Below are 22,812 nucleotides of genomic sequence, written 5' to 3' on the forward strand. Positions count from 1 at the left end.
CTCTCTCTCTCTCTCTCTCTCTCTCTCTCTCTCTCTCTTTGAGACAGGGTTTCTCTGTGTAGCCCTGGCTGTCCTGGAACTCACTCTGTAGACCAGGCTGGCCTCAAACTCAGAAATCCACCTGCCTCTGCGTCCCAAGTGCTGGGATTAAAGGTGTGCACCACCACTGCCCGGCGAAGTATAGCTTTTTATTGCTTTCCAAATTAAGCCAACATATTTTATCTATAACATTTATACACAGATACAGAGCATACACTTGAATTGTATCCTATAAATAGTCTGTATTATTTCCACAAGTTTACAACTACAGATGAGGGAACACATTCTAAACAATGACTTGGTTGATTTTTATACTTTCGTGAGATCGTATACACATTTACAAAAGACAAAACTGATAAGCTAGAGAATTAAGAACAACAGCAGAATGATACATGAGTTACATGAGACCATGCACATGAGCAGGGTGGTGGGCAGAGTCAAGAAAGCAGCCTGGAGTGAGGAACAGAGAAAGAAACATTGGACACTGCTAACAGACCAAGCTAGTGCACTGGAGCACAACTGCAGACATACATGAAAGTCTTCTGCATAAAACTGAGAAGCATAAACCACAATTGCTTTAGGAGTCTAAAGGATAAAGTTCTTGGGGCTATGCAGCTTAAGAAAAGGCTTAAGGCTTAGCATGAGGTGGTTTTTCTTAATATATAGAATCTCTCCGCTTCTAAGCAAGGACTACTAAAAATATCCATGTGTATCCCTATAAACCCAGTGCCAAAAGATCATACTAATAATGGCTAATCACAGCATCCACTCACCTCCAGGGAATACATCTACAGAATATTTTATAACTAAACAGTTTGAAACGCCAATGGCAACATTTTACAAAACAAAAACAACTTTAAGAGATACAGTTCAAAGAACTATTTAAAATGTAACATGGCCCTTGACAGAAGGTCTAAAACAATCTTTTGAAAGTATTAATGTGTAGGTTTCAAGCTGTTATTCAGAAAACAATGAACAATAAATGGATCTGTATTTCAAAAAGCAGACAGCATTAATAGTTTTTAAACAGGAAAACAAAACAACTTTAGGGATAGCTCACTGGTAGAGCTCTTCCTAGCATGTGCAAAGTCCTGAGGATGATCCCCAAATCACAAACACAAAACAAAATGTGAAAACAAGGAATAGATGAGTGTGGTTTATAACTAGTCTATATGATATCATAATGGTGGAAACAAATGATACATTTGTCAAAATCCATAACGGCATGCATCATCTAGAGTGATAACTTTTAGTATGCATAATTTTGAGCGATAGTGTCCACTGATCACAACAGATAAACCACTAAAGCTGGGCTGCAACAGCTGGGGAAGGCTGCACAGTAGGGGGAAAGTGGGTGAGAAATCTTTGAGCTATAAACACTAAAATATTACTTAGGCAGAAGAAATACATTACATTTTAAGCTTCTCATGCCGGAGAGATGCCTCAGCTGTTAAAGGCATGGCTCACAACCAAAACATATTTATTATGTTCCCTGCAGGTGATAATAAACAGAGCAGAACAGGTTAGAAATGCCTGCATTAAGAGTTACGTTAAAGAGCCAAACACAAAAATAGAAAGCTATTCAATTTTGCTGTAGTCACAAACAAAAAGTAGCACTCTGAGAGTAAGAAGTTGTAAAAGTAAGAACTTCACAAGGGACAATGAGCTAAAGGGTGCCATTAAATAACCAGCATCCAAGTTGATTGTCAAAACCTACACTGAAACGCATTCAGCTCTGCCTGAGCATCAGCACGTACATTCTGGCAGCAGATATGCCCCTGAGGTGTCATCCTATTTCCTTTCCTGAAATTAAGCGTCTACCTCAAACAATAGATTTACTACTGAACAACAGGTTTAAAGAGATGTTCTCAATCTCTCACTGCTTAAACACTTTACTCTTGCAGTCCTTACAAGCCAATGTTTTCTTCTAAAAGATAAGAAGTATCTGAACACAAATATGTCAGACTTAGCTCAGACGGGCATACAAAACTGCTAGCCAAACAACCTCTATGCTCTGTCGCTTTGTTGCTTTCTTACTTATTTCTATCTGTTCTGCTACCAACAGAGGTTGAACTACACTGGCTAGACAAAATCTGAGAGATGGCTTCTCTCGCTCTTCTAAGGTAGAAGGAGAGCTTACTTTTCTGAGAATGTCTTTCAGCTGCAGATGGTCAGGAAGCAGTCTGCCAGAATACACCAACCTCTGGTCCTTTGTCAACTAGAAATGGGATAGAAGAAAGAATTCAGCTTTTTAATTACATAAATTTAAGGTTGGGGATAACATGACTAAAAATGGATAAAACCAAACTCTCCTTTGGACAAATAAAGAGAAAACACATATTTTAAGATTTTTTTTTAGCCCAGGTTTCACTGAAGGCATTTAAGAGCTGAGTAAATTGTAGCATATCCATAACCAAACAAAATGTCGATCATCACCATAAAACTTGACAACAAGGTAAACTAGAAGTCTGTTTAATCAGCTGTAACGTAATGCTCTTAACTAAAAGCCTTCAGGTTAGTATTCATGAAAAAGCAAAGGACTTTCTATCACTAGTCAGTAGAAGATACATTTTCAAGATCACCAGCTATTTTTAACTGTTTTTGTCAGTACTTCTAAAATAAGAAATATATACAGATTTAATTTCTTCCTTCTAAATATAATACAGAAGAACTGATTGGTCTTAATTTGAAAGTCATTTGTATTTAAAGGCAAGTTCCATATCTGGCCTACCTTTAACTGTTCCTGCCACACATTCAAAACAGCAAAACCAATCCAACAGAAAAATCAACCCAGTCCATGGAAATTCCCCTCTCCATGTAATACCTAATAGAAATGTTTTGGTTGGCTCTGTTACATTTTGTACTTCATGATACATCTGCTAAAGTTCACACTGTTAGCACTATTTAAAATTAGTATGTTTGTTAGTCCCTATAAGGCCTGTTTGCAAACCATTCTTTGAATTCCATGAAAACAATTTATTAGCCATATCAAACGTTAAATCCAAAATATAATCCAATTATATAAATATAAAATTTATATATATAAAATTATGTAAATATAATTTTAAACAAACTGTATTTTCAGCATGGCTATGGCAAGAGTCATATATCTAAAGGTCATAATAGAATAGATACTGTCATGCTGAGTGAGATCTATAGTTCAGGCATTCTTAGACACTCAAGACACTAGAAAAATAGTTATCTTTTCAAGATGCTTAACAGATAGACATGATTTTAGCATGCTATATCTAAAATGCAACATCCAAATTCTTATTATTAAACAAATATAAAAGTTTTTTTAATGCTAATCTTGAAACTTCTAACCAGTATATAAAGCTCTATGACATTAGAAAAATATATTTGGTCTTCATCTCATTTCCTGCCATTTAACCTTCTCTCCACAATATCCTTAACTCTAGAACAGTGTGGTTCTCAACCTTCCTAATACTTCAACCCTTTACTACAGTTCCTCATGTTATAGTGACCCCAACCCTAACATTTTCATGGCTACTTCATAACTGTAATTTTGATGTTATGAATCATAATGTAAATATCTGATATGCAGAATATCTGATATGAAAACCCAGTGAAAAAGGAATATCCAACTCCCAAAAGGGGTCACAACACACAGGATGAGAACCACTCCTCTAGATTTTGTTTGCTAATGAGATAACTAGTATCTAGAAAGCAATACATAGTATTATTATAAGGCTTGGTTTCCAGGGGAACCATTCCTGTGATTAGAGTTGTCACTTCCTGTCTCAATCTCCAGAAAGAGGGTCCAATTTGAGTTAACGAATGGTCAGTGATTTGATCAACTACACTTATTTCCATAAAAGACCAAAAGGATTGAGTTGAGTCCCAAGAGGTTCTAGATAGCTACCAGGGAAACAAGTAGAGATGTCTGGCACGGCTGGAGAGGACCTGAAACTTCTTCACCACCCTTTTACCCATCCACACTTCACCATATGCAGCACGCCCAGCTAGTTACCCAGCTCAATCCTTTCCCCTAATGGCAGGTAGATATGAGAGTTTAAGGCCCATCCAAGAATATTTTCAGCAGAATAATTTGGTCTTAAAGGGCTTAAAAAAAATAAAAGAATACAAAGCTGGGTGGATAAAGAGGAGGAGAGTGGATCTGGAAAGAAATGGGAGTTAAATATTATCAAAACACATATGAGACTTGAAATTTAAAGACTAATAAAATTAATTACTTTTAAAAAAAAAAGTAAGGGTGCATAGAAATTTACCATGCTCCCTTCTCTCATATTTCACCCTATGCTGCTCTACCCACTGGCTATCCAGTTAACTCTTTATCTGTTATATAAACGCCATCTGAAGAAGAAAGGAGAAGGGACAGACCCATGATACTTAGATATGGCATCTGACAGTTCATCTTCAGAAATAAACTGAATTAGATGACATTCAGCTGGTGTCTTCAGAGTTTTCGTGTTGTAGTGACTCGAAGTCACAAAGTATTTTGAATTGAATGCTCTACAGCCTATAGGCAGTGAATGGTAAATTATATATGTACAAGTTCATGCTAAGTAAGTTAAGCTGAGTAATATTGACCAAATGAACCCTAGAGAAGTTTATTTAGTAAGTATTATAGTACTATAAACCATCATTTTGTTCCACCAGACTAAACATTTAATTAGTAGATATTTGTGTGTTGTACTATCACTTGACTTAAAGAACAGTCTGTGTGCAAGATTTTTTATTTACTTCACTATAAAAATAATTCTCTTGCACAAAGTGGATGGAATGAAAAGAACCACTACCATGTTAAAAAAAAAAAAAACATCTCTCAAGTATTCGTCACCAACAACTGACATTCTACAGTTCTTAATCTATACCTTTCCTCCCTACCCCATCAAAACCTCACCTCTAGTAAAGTACATTAGAGCAAATATATTTCTCTTTTCACTTGATTTGGTACAATCTCTAGAGTTTTTTGTTTCTTAAGAACTACAAGATTGCCACATCCAATCAGGAAGCTCAATGTTTCTCACTACTCTAAAATTTCTTAGAGACAGGTTGACTCAAAACTCAAACAAGAGTCACATATGATTGACTTCTATCTCTTTAATCTTTTTATTTTTTTGAGACAAGGTCTCCTGTAGCCTAGGTAGGTCCCAAGCTTTCTCCACAGCCACAGATGACCTTGTCAGCTCATCCTCCTGTGCCCTATATATAGCTGCAAATGCACTTGAACTTCTGGTCCCCTTTGCTGAACTTCCCAAGCAAGCACTGAGATTATGGGTGTGTGCCACCATTTCACGAATGCTAGGCAAACATTTTACCACCGAATCTATATTCCCCAAACATTTCCACTTTCTTTTCCTTTGCCCTGTGCATTTTTAAAAGAAGTCATCTCATCTGTCTTACAGATTCTGTCCTGTTTGAGCCAAAAATCCCCTGGTACTCTACACTGTAGTAGTCAGTGTGGGAAGGTTAATTAGATTCAAATTAAGGTCTTCGACTGAGTATTTTGAAATAGTGCTATGTACTTCCTGCACCACATCATTGATATTGGCACATGTAGGTTAGGACAGTGACTTTGAGTGACACTGAGTTTGATCAGTGGTTCTGATGTTTCAAATCTGATGTGTCCCTTAAAAACTTCCTATCTACCTTACTAGTTACCTACATAGTTGCTCTGATCCACTCTTTCATTAGGAGTAACGAACTCATTTTCTTAATTCCATGATTCTTTCTGTTTTCAGTACGATCATTCCAGAACTTTATCTCATTAACTATTTGATTACTCAGTCTACATAAATAAAACAACCACAATGTACAACAACTCCCTTTTGTCAGTTTTCGGGGTGACTGCCCCAAGTAACCTCCAGAATGACCAGTGAGGTGCTGCTATTTTTTTCCTTTGATGTCACTATGAGTTCACAGAATTTTATGCTTGTGAATACTCTTCCCTCCACTCCCCAATAAACCTCAGAGTGCACCATCTTTGACCACTAGAAATCCCTTTAGATTTACTAGTGTCATTTGATAAGATCTGTATCTGCTCTAATAGTTTCCTTACTTTCAGATACAAAATGCCCTTAGGTTCAGCTTCCACATTTTTCAACGAGGCCTAAGATTGCCACTGATCAGGTACCTAATTCTTTTTCATCGAAACTGTACCTAAAGACAAAATCTGAGACTTGGGAGTACTTGCTTTTGTCTTTGGTAAGCAAAGCTACAAAATAAATTCTTACTTTTTTGGGGGGGGCATAAATCCTAAGTTCAGTCTTGTATTTTCTATTTCTTGGTTTTTTTTTTGGGGGGGGGGGCCCAAGACAGGGTTTCTCTGTATAGCCCTGACTGTCCTGGAACTCACTCTGTAGACCAGACTGGGCTGGAACTCAGAAATCTGCCTGCCTCTGCCTCCCAAGTGCTGGGATTAAAGGCGTGCGCCACCACTGCCCAGCTATGTATTTTCTATTTCACATTTTCACTTGTCTCTTCCCTCACCTTTAAAACTATATTTGTTAATGGCATTAATATGTTATTTGAAAATTGTTTTAATTCTATTTATTTTTTTTTCTTTTTTTTTTTAATTTCTTTTTTTTTGAACATGAAATGCTTTTTTTTATAGCATGTTTTACAAGGGGAGGGGGTAAGAGGGTCCAGGTGGTGGAAAAGTACAAAATCTTCTTGGCCTGTGCCTTGAAACATGTCATGGTCTATATGGTACACTGCCTTGAATTATGATCTACCTGCAGTTCTTCAGAAGATATGGTACACTGCTTGAGTTATGGTCTCCCTGCTATTCTTAAGAAGATATGGTACTCTGCTTTGAGTCTATCTGCAGTTGCTAAGCAGGATCTTGCAGTTGCCAAGCTTCAGAGGACATTGTGCAGGTGGGGAAAGGTAGGGGGTAAGGGTAAGGGCGAGGGTCCTGGCTTCTGGCATCTCCCCCTTCTCTGTTTAGTTAGAGAAGGCGTCTTATGTTCAATCCCAACTATGTGAGTTTTGAATTTGGATGTCTAATTATGGGGGGTCTTAGACAAGTTCACAACCCCAAAACACTGATGTGAGACGAGTCACATCGATGGTCGGAGGCTTTAGGCTGTCGACGATGGGCAACGTCAAGGGACTCTGATGTGGGTGAAAGGAGGGTGAGAGCCCTGTCTTAGGCCATGTAGGCTGCATCCACTCCCAGCACCACGCACTCCTTTTCGGCTGCATTGGGTGGGCCCCTGGGAAGTGGACCTACAATAATCCCGTCATTGGGCGAACTCACAGCCATCCTAGTCTCTTGTAAATGTTCAAGTTACCAACCATTTGTCAGTTTGGGGTGTAATATTGTCATAAAGGAAGGCTCCCCAATGTTAGCGGCCATATCAAGGGTGGCCTTGGTTTAGGAAAAAGCCAATTTTTGTTGTGGTGATCAAGAGGCCAAGCTCTCTAGCGAGAGAAATGAGGGCAAAGCCAGGCATACCAGGAACCCTTCTGGAGGGCGTAATCTCAAAATAATAATCACAATCACAAGATTTTTACTAATGATTTGAATGAAGTCTATGATTTCTGATAATTTTCCCCCTCCCTATCCTAAGATAAATACCAGTAGGGTCAGTCAAAATATTAAGCTCTATCTGGGAGCTACAATACCAACCTGCCAGGCAAACTATGCCACTGGTAAAATAGGAGCATGACTGCTGTAGGTTCTGACTGGATGTGGGGCACACACCATAGTAATACTTCATGCCTGCTACTGAGAACCTGGTGATAGATTCACCTCAAGGCTAAGGTCAGAGTCCCTAGGGGAGGAATCTGCTACTGTAGTTTTGCTAAATGTATATGGTGTAGAACTCCCTTTTAAATATTTTTGTTTAAGCCAAATTAGTGCTGTTCTCAGTCATGTCAGAGAAGCTTCTCTTTGCAGTGGGAAATAGTTAATTTAGATTCAATAGCTAGTCAAAGGGCTGAGAATACAAGATTGATGTAAGTTCAGTCTGAAACAGGACATCTATATTGCCTCCCCCACAAGACTCAGGGAAACACTGTAGATAAAGGGATGCACAGCATGCAAAAGCTAGAGAACGGAAAGAAGTGTGAAAGACTACCTTCTGGATGTGATATGGCTAGTCAACCACAACTTTACAGCAGCAGAGGCTACCTGAACAAGACTGGGCCCAGGGAATGACTCATTGGCCCATTCCTCCCTGAGGAGCTATGGGCAGTTAATGGTGCCTGGAAAAGGAGTAGGACATTCCTCGGTGGTATAAGCATTTATAAGTGCCTCTTCTTCAAGTAAAGAAAATTTCAGTCCCCTTATAACTGTATATACCCTCTCATTATATGAATACACATACATAGCGGGGCAGTGGTGGCGCACGCCTTTAATCCCAGCACTTGGGAGGCAGAGGCAGGTGGACTTCTGAGTTCGAGCCCAGCCTGGTCTACAGAGTGAGTTTCAGGACAGCCAGGACTACACAGAGAAACCCTGTCTCGAAAAACCAAACCAAAAAAAAAAAAAAAAAAAAAAGATAATGGCTCACTGTGAATATACATACATAGTTCTCTTTTCCTTCTTACATAAAAGGCAGGAAACCAACTGTGCTTGTTTTCTGATGTCACGCTTTCCCACTATATCCTGCAGATAACACCTTAGGCATACACAAATAGCTTCCTAATTCTTTTTGACAAATTTATAATACTCTACTGTACCTAAGTGTCAATAAATGTATTTAGATTTACTCAAATGTCCTCAGGCTTCTGATATACAGGGCCCTTCTCCCACATTAGTCTATTTATCTGTGCATTCCTCATAAAGCACCCTACAGAAAGATCACTAGGGATGCCAGCGAGCACTGTAATGTAATATAACGAAAACAATCTTGGTAGAATAACAGTTATCAAAAACAAAAACAAAAACACTCCAAACCAAACCTAACTGGAACAGACTCAAGAGAAAAGAACAGCAATATAATGAAACAGAAGTTATATAAAAACTAACAGGGCACTTTTCCCCCACAGGAGAGAAAGAAGGCATATTTTCAAGAAAAGTAAGATTCTAGGGAAGGTCAGTTTCTCAATTTTTTGCTTTTGTGGTTTTGGCTCTATTTTCTTTCTTTCTTTCTTCCTTCCTTCCTGCCTTCCTTCTTCCCTCCCTCCTTCCCTCCCTCCCTCCCTCCCTCCCTCCCTCCCTCCCTCCCTCTCTCTTCCTTTCCTTCTTTCTTTCTTTTCAAAGAAAGAAATAACATTTGTATGCCAAAAGGAAGATTCTAATAGAAAGAAAAAACTGCAGAATAGAAAACATAGAATACCAAGAGCAACACTGTTGATTTGCTACTAGCAACTGAGGAATGGAGTCTTGTGTGTAGAGGCTGGACTCACAGAATATAGTGCAGGTATATGTATGAGTCAGGAAATGTGTATAAGATCCTATACCCACCACCCTGAGCTTGAATTTCTAATCTACAAAAGGAGAATAATAACAGTATTTACTGCACAGGCTGGAGTCTAAGAACAGAAGATACATCAACCTCTTAAAGCAAAGCACAACATTCAGGGATCTACAGATGCTAATTTGTGATATCTGTATCACATGGTTTCATGACACCCTACAGGATTCTGTGAAACTGATGGGAAGTTATATCTAGCATCAAAGCAAACATTCAGGATGCTCAAGAACACAACTGACACAAAAACAAACTTGGCTAAAGCTACAACTGGCTGAACAAGAAAGTCTTGACCCATACTAAAGTAACTTCCCAGTCTTGGTTTCAAATGATGTTTCTAATAACAACACAAGTCTTTTGGGTTTTTTGTTTTGTTTTGTTTTGTTTTGGAGACAGGGTTTCTCTGTATAGCCCTGGCTGTCCTGAACTCACTCTGTAGACCAGGCTGGGCTCGAACTCAGAAATCCACCTGCCTCTGCCTCCCAAGTGCTGGGATTAAAGGCGTGCGCCACCACCACCGCCTGGCTTACAACACAAGTCTTTAACTTCCTCTGTACAGAGAGAAATACATTTTGATGTTGGCAAAAAGTCCATGTCCAAAGCTTCAGTCATTTAACCTTGGATTTTTAATGGAAAACACCATGTTTACCAACTGCTTCTAAGTAAGTGACCTGTACATTATCTACTTTCTATTCTAAATAGAGTATCTCTACATTTTTATTAAAACTATAACAGTAATGGAATTAATCAGAAACTATTGCTTCTGAGAAAGAAATAAAAAATGTTAGAAAATGCAGTATTAAGGATCACTGACACACACTTCCAGTATAATCCACTAATCTATACAATGTTAATAATACATATTAAGTACACTAGAAAATCAATTTTATAATTTAGACTGAGATTAAATTTTCCCAGAGGCAGTAGCTTCAGACACTTCTGTCTTCAGAAGCACATGCTTGAAAAATTTACAGTATAAGTTATGACATACTTAGCACTATTACTCATTTTAAAACACAAGTCCTAGGACTAGGGACATGACTCAGTCAGTAAAATGCCCACCATTCACAAATGAAGACCTGAGTTCGGATCCCTAGCACTCACAAAAATCCAGGCACAGCAACAAACATCTGCAATTTCAATGCTTACTAGACAAAGACAGGTTTAATGAGACAGCTCAATGAGTTTCAGGTTTAATGAGAGTCCCTGTCTCATGGGCTGGGCAAATGGCTCAGCCATTAAGTGTGCATATTGCTTGCATTAGTTTGCTTTTCTATTGCTGTGATAAAACACTGGCCAAAAACCTGAGGAGATAAGAGTTTGATTTATCTTACAAGTCACATTCCATCACTGAGAAAGTCAGGGCAGCAACCCAGGAGTCAGGAACTGAAGCAGGGATCACAGGTGAGTGCTGCTAACGAGGCTTGTTTTCCATGGCTCACTCAGCTTGTTTTTATACAACGTACAAGCACCTGCTCAGAAGTGGCACTGCCCACAGCTGGCTGAACTTTAACACACTGAACTTTAACTAAGAAAGTGTCCAGACTTACCTACAGGCCAAATGTCTCTGATAGACACATTTTCTCAACTGGAATTACTTCTACCCAGATGAGCTTAGCTTGTGTCAAGATAACAACAAAACAAACACAAACAAAAAACAAAAACCTTAACCAGAACACGGCTTTTGCAGAGGACCCAAAGTTCTGCTCCCAAAACCCACTTGGGTGTCTCACAGTTGCCTATAACTCTAGTTCCACAACCACCCAAAAAATAAATAACCAAAGTACTAAAATCTCATGATACTATGGAATGATCATCCAGACTATTGATAATGACTTCTTATATCAAAGATAAAATTTCAAAATCAAGTATTTTGAGAATTCCTAGCTCGCAAACTATGGCTCTCTCATGTGAAAGTATACATAATTATTAAATTTAAGAACTAACCAGTCATAATGATGCACACCATTAGTCCCAACACTCGGGAGGCAGAACCAGGCAGATCTCTAAGTTGTAACCCATCCTAGACTACAGAGCAAGTTCCAGGACAGCCAAGGCTATACAGAGAAATCCTGTGTCAAAAAATAAACAAACAATAAATGATCTAGTGCATAACCCATTTAACCTAAAAAATGCCATCTAATGACTAAGATAATAGCTCAGAAAGATTCCCTTTCCCCAAAAATTCTTCTTAAAGCTTACCTACTGAACAGAAAGGTGGGACAATGACTAATTTTTTAACAGATTGAGGGTAAAACTTGGAAGCATCCAACAAAAGGTTCTGATATGTACGAGATAATATCACAGCCTTCCCATTTATATCACTGCAGGCCAGATTAAAGGGTCTGATCCCATTTCAATAGTATCACTGGTTTTTTGACCCTTTGTTCAATTTGCTATCCAATATAAAAGGCCATTTTCTTCTCCTTCCATCGAAGTGATTTGTTTCTCTCTGAGACCCATATATCCAACTGCTAGGGTATGTGACATGGTCTATGTTTTATAACAGGCAACTCATGGGCAAAACACCAACAATGAATGCCAAGTGTCAGTTCCCCCTTCATTCCTCTTTCTTCTTTCCTATGCTTAGCCCACCCGCTACTGGGTCTTAAAGTGAAATACCTGGACGTAACCAATCCCTCTTTGATCTTGCGTCCTATATGCAATTGGCATCAGATCTGTTAAGAATATCTGCTCAGATCTACTGTTTACCTATTTCTACAGGCCAGTGCCCCAATACAAACCATTCTCTTCTGGCTATGCTTTTACAACAGCCTCTCAGCTCATTTCCTTGCATCTACTCTAAAGCCAGAAGCTACAGTGATCTTCTGAAAACACCAATCAACTCTGACCCATTCTAAAATACATGGGATTTAATTCTAATTGAGAAAAGTAATTTGTTACTATTATGTGTGAGTTCATGAGCGTGGGAGTGAGGTGGACAAGAGCCATCTCACAGGGCTATTAATTCTGATTCCTTAATTGTGGCTAGTCCCGACTTCCTGTGTCTCTAGTCCAGCTAGCATTCACTTAAATTCCCAAATTCTTTTCCAACTTGGACACTCAAAGCCTAATTTTAGATCCAACTTTAAAACAGCCTCAGCCAGGCCTTCCTGACTTACCAGCTTAGCATTTTCTCCTTTCAGTCTTTCTACCCTGAAACAAACCACAATCACCAAGTTTATTTACATGTTTGTGTCGCTAAAAGAAATTCAAATGTTAAGAATGAATGAGTCCATTATCCCCTTTGTTCCTACAGCCTAGCACTCTGTCCAAGTGAAAATAAATGCAATGTTAAATGGAATACTAAAAGTTCAAAACAGTTTGCACATCTTTTATCATATTTTACAAGTAATTAAGGAATAAAATGAAATATTCTATGAATCACACTAGCTACTCTGAAACACTAGAACAAAATTCACTTGGCTAACTTCTACAAATGATGCACTAATACGAGCAGATTATACAAGAACAATTGTGTGTTAGTATTTTAGCATTTTCACCTAAATAGTGGTTCACAACAAGAAAACAGAAAAGCAGAACACAAAAATTTAACAAAATCACAAGGAAACCTTCTAGAATATGTGGAACAAAAGCAAATACAAACACTTTTTTTTTGTAGGGTGTAGGGTGATTAGAACCCACACATCGCTGATGGTACAGGTGTCACTCACTATTGATGAAGACTTTTGCAACTGCTTAGAAGTGAGAAATAGCCGCTCTAAGACACAGCACATACATCCAATTACATCCCTAGGTATATACCACAAAAACTGAAGACAAGTGCCCACACCAACACTTATATGAGAATGTTCAAAACTTCATTGATGACAATGGCCAAAAAGCCGAACAAACCAAAATGTCCATCTTCTGCTAAGTGAAAACAAAGTATACGCATATACACATACAATGACATATGCAGTCATAAGAAATGCTCTGACTCATAACACAGATCACTGCTATGTTAAGTGAAAGATACCAGGATTATAGAAAGTGTAGAATTTTAGATCTCAATCAGAATTTAGCTTGAACAAATAATATGGCTTCATTTATTCATCTTTTTCCTTGATTGAAAACCCACTTCTCTGGAGTGTGAATATGATCAAAATATATTGTATAAAAGTCTGTAATAACAAATTTTTAAATGGAAGGAGAAAATCTTCTCTACTAGTGAAGTGATGCTAGTGTCTACAACAAAGCCCCAGATCTCAGTACATTAACACACTAAAAATGAACTTTGCACTTTAATTTTAAGAGACTCAGTATCAGCAAGTCGGAAGTACTGAACTGTTTGTATGGCTCTGCAGCACAAATTCAATAAAACCATCACTGTTAGCAACACTATTCTTCTTGGCATGCACCCCTACAACCAACAGTCAGCCAATCCTATCAGTACACTTCTTCACTAAGTCTTTCCTAGATGAAGTGGTCAGGTATGGAGAGCAGGGCTAGATAACTAACATGGTGGGAAGATCCCGATGGGTCTCTCAGGAACCTAGAGGCAGAGCTATTGTACTCAAACATCTGCTTAACCAGCTGGGCAGAAAAACTGTGACCCACGTAATGGACAAAAATGAAAGCGAGAAACCTGACAGAATATTTACAAACACACACACACAAACTACTACTCTGGAGAAGGTTTTTTTTTTTTTTAAGAGATCTGAACAGAGATAGATCTGAACCATAGCCCAAGTATATAGGACAGAAACCCCTGAGCTCAGAATTCTAGACTTCACCCTATGTGCTCACACTGAACTTGGATACATTTACTGGCCAGTAAACCTAGGAATCCTCCTGTCTCTGACTTGCCACAGTTAAGATTACAGGCATGTGTGACTCTCTGCCCAGCTTTTTATAAATATCTTGGCTTGAATTTCAAATGTCCCTGAAGGTCAATGCATTGGATTGGTCATCAGCTGATGGGGCTTTTAGGAAGTGATTGGTTTGCGAAAATTCTGATAGACTAATCTACTAATAGTCAAATTGATAGCTTTACTGAGATACAATGGAAAGTAGGATGTAGGACATCATTTGGACAAAGGTCTCTCAGGGTGTGTGCCCTGGAATGGTATGTATCTGATGGTCTTTTCTGACCTTCCTGGGCACATATGGTACACAAACATGCATAGGGGAAAACACTCATACATAAAAACCTAGAAAATTAAAATAGTCACAACAGCCTGGCATACATGAATTTATAAAACCAACTATATTTTCATACTTCTGCATGTATGTATATGTATATAGACAGGCAGATAGAGGACTAAATCTGTCTCTAACATGACTTAAAAAAAATCATGTCAAACTCAGAAAGAAAAATCCCCACACATTTGCCCTCAAATGTGGGTCCTAGCCTATAACGTATACAATATACTAATAGGTACTACTGTAGGTATAGTATAAAATTTTAAAAAGAGACCAAGAAAGCTATAGGTGATAAGGAATGACAGAATGTAGGCAAAAGAATGGCCATTTTAGGGGCTGGAGAGATGGTTCAGTGGTTAAGAGCACTGACTGTTCTTCCAGAGGTCCTGAGTTCAATTCCCAGCAATCGCATGGTGGCTCACAACCATCTGTAATGGGATCTGATGCCTTCTTCTGGCATGCAGGTATACACAGAGAACTCATATGTTAAAGTAAATAAAACTTTTAAAAAAATGGTCATTTTATCTGTATAGTAGTTTACCGAGATGTATAGAGCTTGTGACTGGGCAAGTGTTTGTGTAATTCCTTAAACTAGCTATGTGATCCTTCTATGTGTAAGTTAGTCAGAATAAAGTGAGTTATTTTTAAAAAGATCCTGTCTCCATGAAAAAGGAAAACAGAAAAAAAAAAAACCCTCTGTACTAAAGTCATACCCCCATTATATCCAACTTTGGCATAATCAAATTCCACATAATTTCAAACTTTAAAATATGTGAATTCTTAAAATAATATGCTGATTTGATGAAAGTAATTACAACTGACTGGTAAGTTCTAATAAATAGCATACAAGTACTTTAAAAATAGAAACTATTACATTTCATTTCCCACACAGCTCAATCATGATGCTTTAAAGAGCTAAATACAAGGAGGCATACGAAATACAGATTCTGTGAAAAATAAATTTTAAAAACTTTTAAACATGTCTCTCCAATTAAATTCACTCAGACTAAAGCCCTGGAGGATTTAGAAATACTGTTTAAATGGAAGTGTGAAACAGCCTCCAGCTCCTATCTCCTTCCAGCAACAAACTGCATACAGAATCTTGAGAAAATACATTATCTGGAATTCTAAAAGAATATGCCCTGATTAAAGGTTCCTACTCACAGGCCATTCAATCACATCAGGTATATATACAATGGAGAATGGCAAAGTACAGAGATTAATACATAGTAAGGAGTCAGACCAAAGAAATATGTCCTGCAGTCTTAAAATATTGTTTCCACATTTTTTCTATAGTTCTATCAGAATAAACAGTAATAACCACACAGTAAGCGATTAGGTGCTAGCACAATAAACGCTATGTTACTCAACTATGTAGTTTTTAGGTATCATAGCATTCAAATGTGTATCTTCTTAAATTAAATAAAAAACTTTATGCATGAGTATTTTGCCTTCACATATGCCTATATACCACGTGTGTGCCTGATAAGCCCACAGATCCCAGAACATCAAATCTCTGGAAACAGAGTTTGAGACATTTGTGAGCTGCCATGTTGGTGCTGATAACTGAACCCAGATCCTCTGCAAGAGAAAAAAGTGCTCTTCAACTGCTGAGCCATCTCTCTAGTCCCATACATCTTTTAAAGTGCAAATCATTGTTTTCTGTGTATATGTATATGATTGATAGTCAAGTCACATGGCAGCCTTCATGTCATTCATGTCATTGTATACAGCCATATGTGGGGGGTAGGGCAGGCAAGTGGGGGGGGCAGTACGTGCGTGCGTGTGAGTGTGTGAGTGTGAGTGTGTGTGTGTGTGTGTGTGTGTGTATGTGTCTGGTTAAGGACCTTGCCTTTAAAGTCAAACCAAGTTGTGTGCAAATCCAAATTCTACTTGAGTTCTATGACCTCAGGCAAAAGAATCATCAAGTCTCTGTTTCCCCACCTTTAAGAGCTAACATCACAAGATGTCTTCCACAAATAAACATTACAGAGCATACCAAGTATTTAGTAGCATACTTAGTTTAAATGGCAGTTTAAAATCAGAGCAATTAAAAGCATTTTAGACAAATCAGGATTACACACAGAGAAATTTAAACTAAAATCTTTAGAACCAGGCCCCAAAGGCATTAATGTATTATTAAGCAAAATTTTACATTTTATTTTCCCAAGAAAGACATGAGGATAAGACTACAAAATACTGAAGTAAATTTTAATCAGCAGCATTAAAAACTCCAAACTTCTATTTTTCATCTTCACATTAAATCTGAGAGTACCATTTGTTCACAAAGTGTTTTTTAAAATCTAACCCATACTGCTAGATGACATGAAGTCCTCTTAAATTTATTAAAATGATATAAGATAACTGTCTTATGATGCAAAAGTATTCACGTATGTGGATTCTATGGCCTGGAAATTAACAGTCCTGAAATGGTCAAGCAACTATACTTTTAAAATGAGCTAAGTAAGGTAATAGGGAATTATAAATAGCAAACTAGAAAGCTACAAAAACACACTATTTCCACTGAAGAAAATTTTCCTTCTTTCTGGATTGCAGAATGTTAAATTCTCAGAACAGAACCAATGCACTTGGTTCTATTCTTGCTTCTTTAATTCCAATAGAACATCCAAGTAAAAGAACAGCTTGAAAAGACAGCACAAGCCTCCCAAGCCAATCAGGGAAGACAGAAGAACTACATACTGAAAGTGATTTTGTGCCACCATAAACAGCAAAGAAGAGAGGTAAGTGCCCAGAGGTGAGCCACACAATCACAGGCATTTTGACACTAAGCACTGGAAAGGTTTGCCTTCAACATCAAATTCAGGGTAGATCAACTCCATCTCTGTTTGCAAATAAGAATAAACAGTAAGTAAAGAATGATGGAAAGTGCCTAACTGGACTTAGGTGAATTTTATGTATTTTTAATTTTTATTGGATAGTACATTCTACTGAACAATGCAAAGTTTAACCATTCTGGTACTTACATATCTGATAACTAAGTCCAAGTTCAGACTAGAATCCAACACTCAAGAAACAGTGACCTTTTGACAGATATTTTCAACATCCTGTAGCAATTATTAAAATTTAAGAATGATTAATTCATAGGGTAGTGGTGGCACGTGCCTTTAATCACAGCACTTGGGAGGCAGAGAGAAGTGGATTTCTGAGTTCGAGGCCAGCCTGGTCTACAGAGTGAGTTCCAGGACAGCCAGAGCTATACAGAGAAACCCTGTCTCGAAAAACAAAAAAGCAAACAAACAAACAAACAAAAAAGAATGATTATTTCACACTTCAGGCAAATTTTAGGACTAAAAAACTAAATCTATCAGTAATAGCAAATGTCCTATTAAAATATACTTTATAATTATCTAAAACACTATGAACATGAACTGGTACTTCCCAATTCCTCAACCAATTACCAATATCTTTGGAAGTTAACTGAGTTTCAAGAGCTCAGTTTCACATAGGAAGTTTTCAATGATTTATAAACACTTCTCACATATATAAGACAAATGTCTAAATTCTTAACTAGAAAATATCTTCCTCTCCATGCCCACTAAATATCTAGTCGTTTTACTTATAGCTGGATTGCTAAATCATTACAATAATATAAAGTATAGGGTCATTAGTGCAACATTAACTCTAAAAGAACGGTAGTTGTTGGTGGGATGGATAGGGGAAAGGAGGAGAAAGAAGAAGAGGAAGGAGGATGAGGAAGAGGAAGAGGAAGAGGAAGAGCAATACCAGCAGGGTAGGGTCATGTACAGCTCTAGTCCCATAATTTGGGAAACTGAGATGGGAGAATCACTTGAGCCCAGGAATTTGAGATCATGGGGTACAACCCAGACCTTGACTCAGAAGAAAGGTGAAGCATGCACACATGCACACACATGTAGGATACAATACTTAAAAAATTGAAAAAGCCAGTGTGAGTCATTGTGGTCAGTCATATGAATCTAAATTCCTTTTATAATCTTATCTGCAAAATGTTTGGATTCTAAATAACCTTACAAAGACAACGTCTATGACTCAAATTTCTAGAGCTGATGTCTTCTATAACTACATGGTACCACTACTAGAGTTACTCAACAACTGTGGTATTGCAATGTAATCTCAAGTGATAAGTCAGAACAGAAACCTGTCAAGTCTAATAATTACACAAAGTTTTCAACCTAGAAATGAACTTGACAGGATATTACAATCCCTCAGAAAACTTTCTGGAGAAATGTTACAAGGTTAAGTCATTAATGATAGTATGTGGTGCAGCCTCCAAAAGAATCTCCAGGGTGTCTATGAGGCAGACAAGTCAAAGAAGACAGTCTAGCAAGTGATCTCAGGCAGGAGTGTCCAAGCAGCAGCAACAGTACTTCACCTGCGCAAGGGAAAGCCTCCAGCCTCAAGAAGGGCAGATACGACAAAAAGTCTTCACATTTCTATCTTACATATTGTTTTTGTTTTGAAGAGAAAAGTTTTAGAATACTACTAAATTTGTTTAGGTTTGGAGGACAGGATCATGTTAGCTTCAAACTATTACGTAGCTAAAATGACTCTGAAATGCTGATCCTCAGCTTCTAGCTCAAGTGCTGTCTTAGTCAGGGTTTGTACTCCTGCACAAACATCAAGACGAAGAAGCAAGTTGGGGAGGAAAGGGTTTATTCAGCTTACACTTCCACATTGCTGTTCATCACCAAAGCAAGTCAGAAATGGAACTCAAGCAGGTCAGGAAGCAAGAGCTGATGCAGAGGCCATAGAGGGTTGTTACTTATTGGCTTGCTTTCTTATAGAACACAAGACTACCAGCCCAGGGATGGCACCACCCACAATGGGCCCTCCCTCCTTAATCACTAATGGAGAAAATATCTTACAGCTGGATCTCATGGAGGTATTTTCTCAACTGATACTCCTTTCTCTGTGACAACTCCAGCTTGTGTGAAGTTGACACATAAAACCCGCCAGTACAAGTGCTAAGATTACACATTAGGCTTAATGCAAATTCCTGATCCACACACTGAAGACCAAGAGTCTTAACTCTGTAATAGTATAACACATAGATCTCACCCAAGTACATACCATACATGTGTATATAGGCTTAAAATGTACTTTAGTATTTTATGGTCTATATACACTGTATGGTATATATCACATATATGGTATATATGATGTATATACTATAAAGGTATATATAGACTAAAAATATACTTTAAAATTTTGGGCTGTGTTTCCACAGTACTGTGGAAATCTAAGCCTTTCAAGTACAACTATTCTTTCAAGGTGCTTTCTATTTTTAAAATGTGAGAAATCAAAAATGTATAATAGAAAATTCTCATGAATCTCAATTTCTTTGTGAATTGTTATCTTCATTGTGTAAATCTTAACTTTCAAATTTAGGCTTTGAATAAGCAAAAGCTCTAACTTTGTAAGTACTTTTGTCCAACTAATTAAGTAACTTAGTGTTCCCCCACATACTAAAAATATTTGTCACAAATTCAGCTAATGCCAAATGAGTTTTTAAAAAAACAAAACAAAACAAAACAAACAAACAAACAAAACCCTCCAGCTTCTGCAATAAATCAATCCGGTGGTTATTCCAGAAGTCTAAATCTTAATACTCCAACAGACAAGGTTCTAACTCATAAACATCTTACTTAACAGTTACTGATCAAGCATCTTCCATACTTCAGAGCACAAAACAGGCCTAAAAAGCAGTTGGTGCACCACCAACCAGCTGGTGGTAAATATGGCAAAATATTTCCCACCCTAAAATACAAGCCTCTTTATTATCTTAAATTTAGTAGCTGAATACTAGATATTTTAAAATGAAGATGTCATACAATACGGAATTTGAAGGTCTCACTTTAATATCCTCTATATGACATACTCTTCCAAACTATTCCAAAACTTACTAACTACATCCCTTCAAATCTGAATTAAGGGACAAATGGCTCCATTCTGTTCATCTTTCCAATACCAAGATATAGTTAAGAACTGGAAACAAAGCCACATTGATTTGAGACAGATGATATAAAAACAAAACAGGCATCAAATGACTGGTGTATGTGGAAGGACTGCACTTGTCTCAGTGTCTGTATCCTCTTCAGGAGACGTGTGAGGTGGGAGGTGGGAAACAAAGAAAATTTGCAACTTAGAACCAGTGTAATAAAGTGATGGTTAAAGTATAATTTTCGCTAAGTCACATACTTATTCCAAGAGGAAAAAAAAATTCTCTTCACCACGAACAAATTTCTGAGCCTAGAAAGCAACAAAAGTTCTAATATGGACAGTGATTCTTTATCTGAAAAACAAAAATAGCATCTGACATTCACATTTGATGACTTTAAGTTCCATGGAAGATGGTCCCTTTGCCGTAACTGCAAATTCTTGTCTCTTGGTATTTCTGTATACTCACTAATTAACTGAACCTCATCAGGAAGATAATGATGGATCACTCAGGAGACACCCGTAACCTCAGAACCAAAAGTATTTCGAATGAAGACCTATTTGATTGCCGAGGAAGGGGCAAGCTGGGAGAAGGGAGGTACCAGGTTCACGGGGCAGCAGGTCAGAAGAGATGCGTCCAGTTGTACACTTACTGGTTTGCTAGGGTACACGTTAGATAGATGCGTTTTTAGTTTCCCCACGGTCCAGTTCAAGAAGCAGCTAATAGTCTGGTCACTGTATTTCTGATTCGGTGCTTTAATGATGAGAGTTACAGGAATCTCCATCCCACTTTGGTCCATGGTGCTCTCGAAGTCGGACAGTCTAGCGGCGCTGCAGCTAAACCCAGTGGGCAGACACGGCCGGGATGGGGACCGAAGTGAGTTCTCAATATTCCGGGTCCAAATCAGTCACAAGCACATCGGGCGATACGAAGGCCATTGCCGGTACCAACGATGGACAGTGGCAGTGGTGACGGCAAGCTCTGGGTGCCGGGCCGGGTGCGCAGCTGTCCCCGCCAGGTCTGGGCTCCGCCAGGCTCCGGACTGCGGAGGAAGGCGGGCAGACGACCTGGGGAGGACGCGAAGGGGAGGCCGCGGCGGACCGCTCAGCGCCCCGCCCCTGCGGCGACCCCCGAGCTGAAACGCAACAAGGCCCCACGCGAGCACCCGCGCAGCCTGGGCGGCTGAGGGGCGGCGGCCGGAGAGCGAGCTTGGGAGGAGGAAGGCGGTGGCGGGGAGCGAGCCTGGAAGGGGGTGGGAACGGCCGCAGAGCGAGCTTGAAGAAAAGACGGCGGCCGGAGAGCAAGCTTGAGACAGACAAGGCCGCGACCGAAGAGCTAGCTTGAAGGAAAGAAGGCCGCGGCCGAGAGCCAAGAACGAGCCTGAGGAAAGCAAGGCTGCGGCTCAGAGCGGAGCGAGCCTGAGGGAAGGAAGGCCGGCCCAGCGCCGCGCCTCCGCGGGCCGCTCCCTTCCTGCTCCGCGGCGCTCGCCCTCTTGGTCTCGCGGGGCGGCGCGGTGGCGGTGGGTGACGAGCCGCGAGCGCCGCCGGCCCTCCAGAACGCGGCTAAGCAGTCGCCGCAGGCGCGGCCGGGCGGCAGGTGGCAGGCAGGAGGAGGGCGGGGCCTGAGCCGCGGCGCCGCGCGAGCTCCCGAGATTGTTGTTGTGAGGAGGGACGGGGTCCCGGGGAAACCGGAAGGCGCGAGGTGGAAGTGCGTCACCTGCGGCCCTCCCTTTCGCCTGACTGGGTTAGCCCCGCCCGCGAGGCCTGCAGGGCCGCGGAGAGGCCGGCGGGGCACCTAGTCTGTCCCAAGGCGCCACCACTGGCGTGGCCGGCATTAGTGTACCCCGCCTCCACCACACCCCCCGAAGGCGTAGGATGTGCATCGTTCCACGAGCTGGCTCGGCAACGTTAATAATGTATCTTTCCTGATGCTGAGTCAAACTTAAGCTCTAATTTTTCTGGGTGTCAGCTGACTGCAAAACAGTGCCACGTGTCCTCTAAGGAGCTCAGGCTGAGCCGGGGCTTTGGAGTTGTTGCTGCCGGTCCTACTGCATGCCGATGAGTAAGTGAGCTGGGAGCGTAAAGCCAGGCATATAGAATATGGCTGTCCTCAAATCTCAGGCTGCCCCAGTTCCCGTAATTCCCACAAAATGTGTCAAGTTCTTAACGCCAACTGAGTTCAGTACAGTGGTGCGTGAAGGTGGGTGATAGTGTTCGTTTCCTGACTTGCACTTTACACTTGGCAGTGCAAGGGTGACTCCACCGTTGCTCCCTGTCCCGTGCA

The 22,812-nt window shown here is 39.6% G+C and overlaps 1 protein-coding gene and 1 long non-coding RNA gene across 3 annotated transcripts in view; one reads left to right on the forward strand and one right to left on the reverse strand.

Annotated features, from left to right (window-relative positions):
• Nucleotides 1–22,186, reverse strand: part of Herpud2 (HERPUD family member 2) — a 49,542-nt gene extending 27,356 nt beyond the window's left edge. Inside the window, exons 1-2 of one of the 2 annotated variants that reach the window (XM_028763860.1) lie at nt 21,182–22,186; nt 2,180–2,257 (exon numbers count right to left, since the gene is read on the reverse strand). In XM_028763860.1, coding sequence (XP_028619693.1) covers nt 2,180–2,257; nt 21,182–21,328 — 225 coding nt within the window. In that variant the 5' untranslated portion in view covers nt 21,329–22,186. The remainder of the gene's footprint in view (nt 1–2,179; nt 2,258–21,181) is intronic. The other variant, XM_028763861.1, reaches the window with a different exon arrangement.
• Nucleotides 22,187–22,373: 187 nt separating this feature from the next.
• Nucleotides 22,374–22,812, forward strand: part of LOC114618155 — a 13,812-nt gene continuing 13,373 nt past the window's right edge. The window contains exon 1 of the long non-coding RNA XR_003710925.1: nt 22,374–22,590. This is a non-coding gene — a long non-coding RNA (uncharacterized LOC114618155). The remainder of the gene's footprint in view (nt 22,591–22,812) is intronic.

The sequence above is a fragment of the Grammomys surdaster genome, unplaced genomic scaffold, assembly GCF_004785775.1.
Source record: "Grammomys surdaster isolate TR1022 unplaced genomic scaffold, NIH_TR_1.0 140, whole genome shotgun sequence".
Taxonomy (NCBI): Eukaryota; Metazoa; Chordata; class Mammalia; order Rodentia; family Muridae; genus Grammomys; species Grammomys surdaster.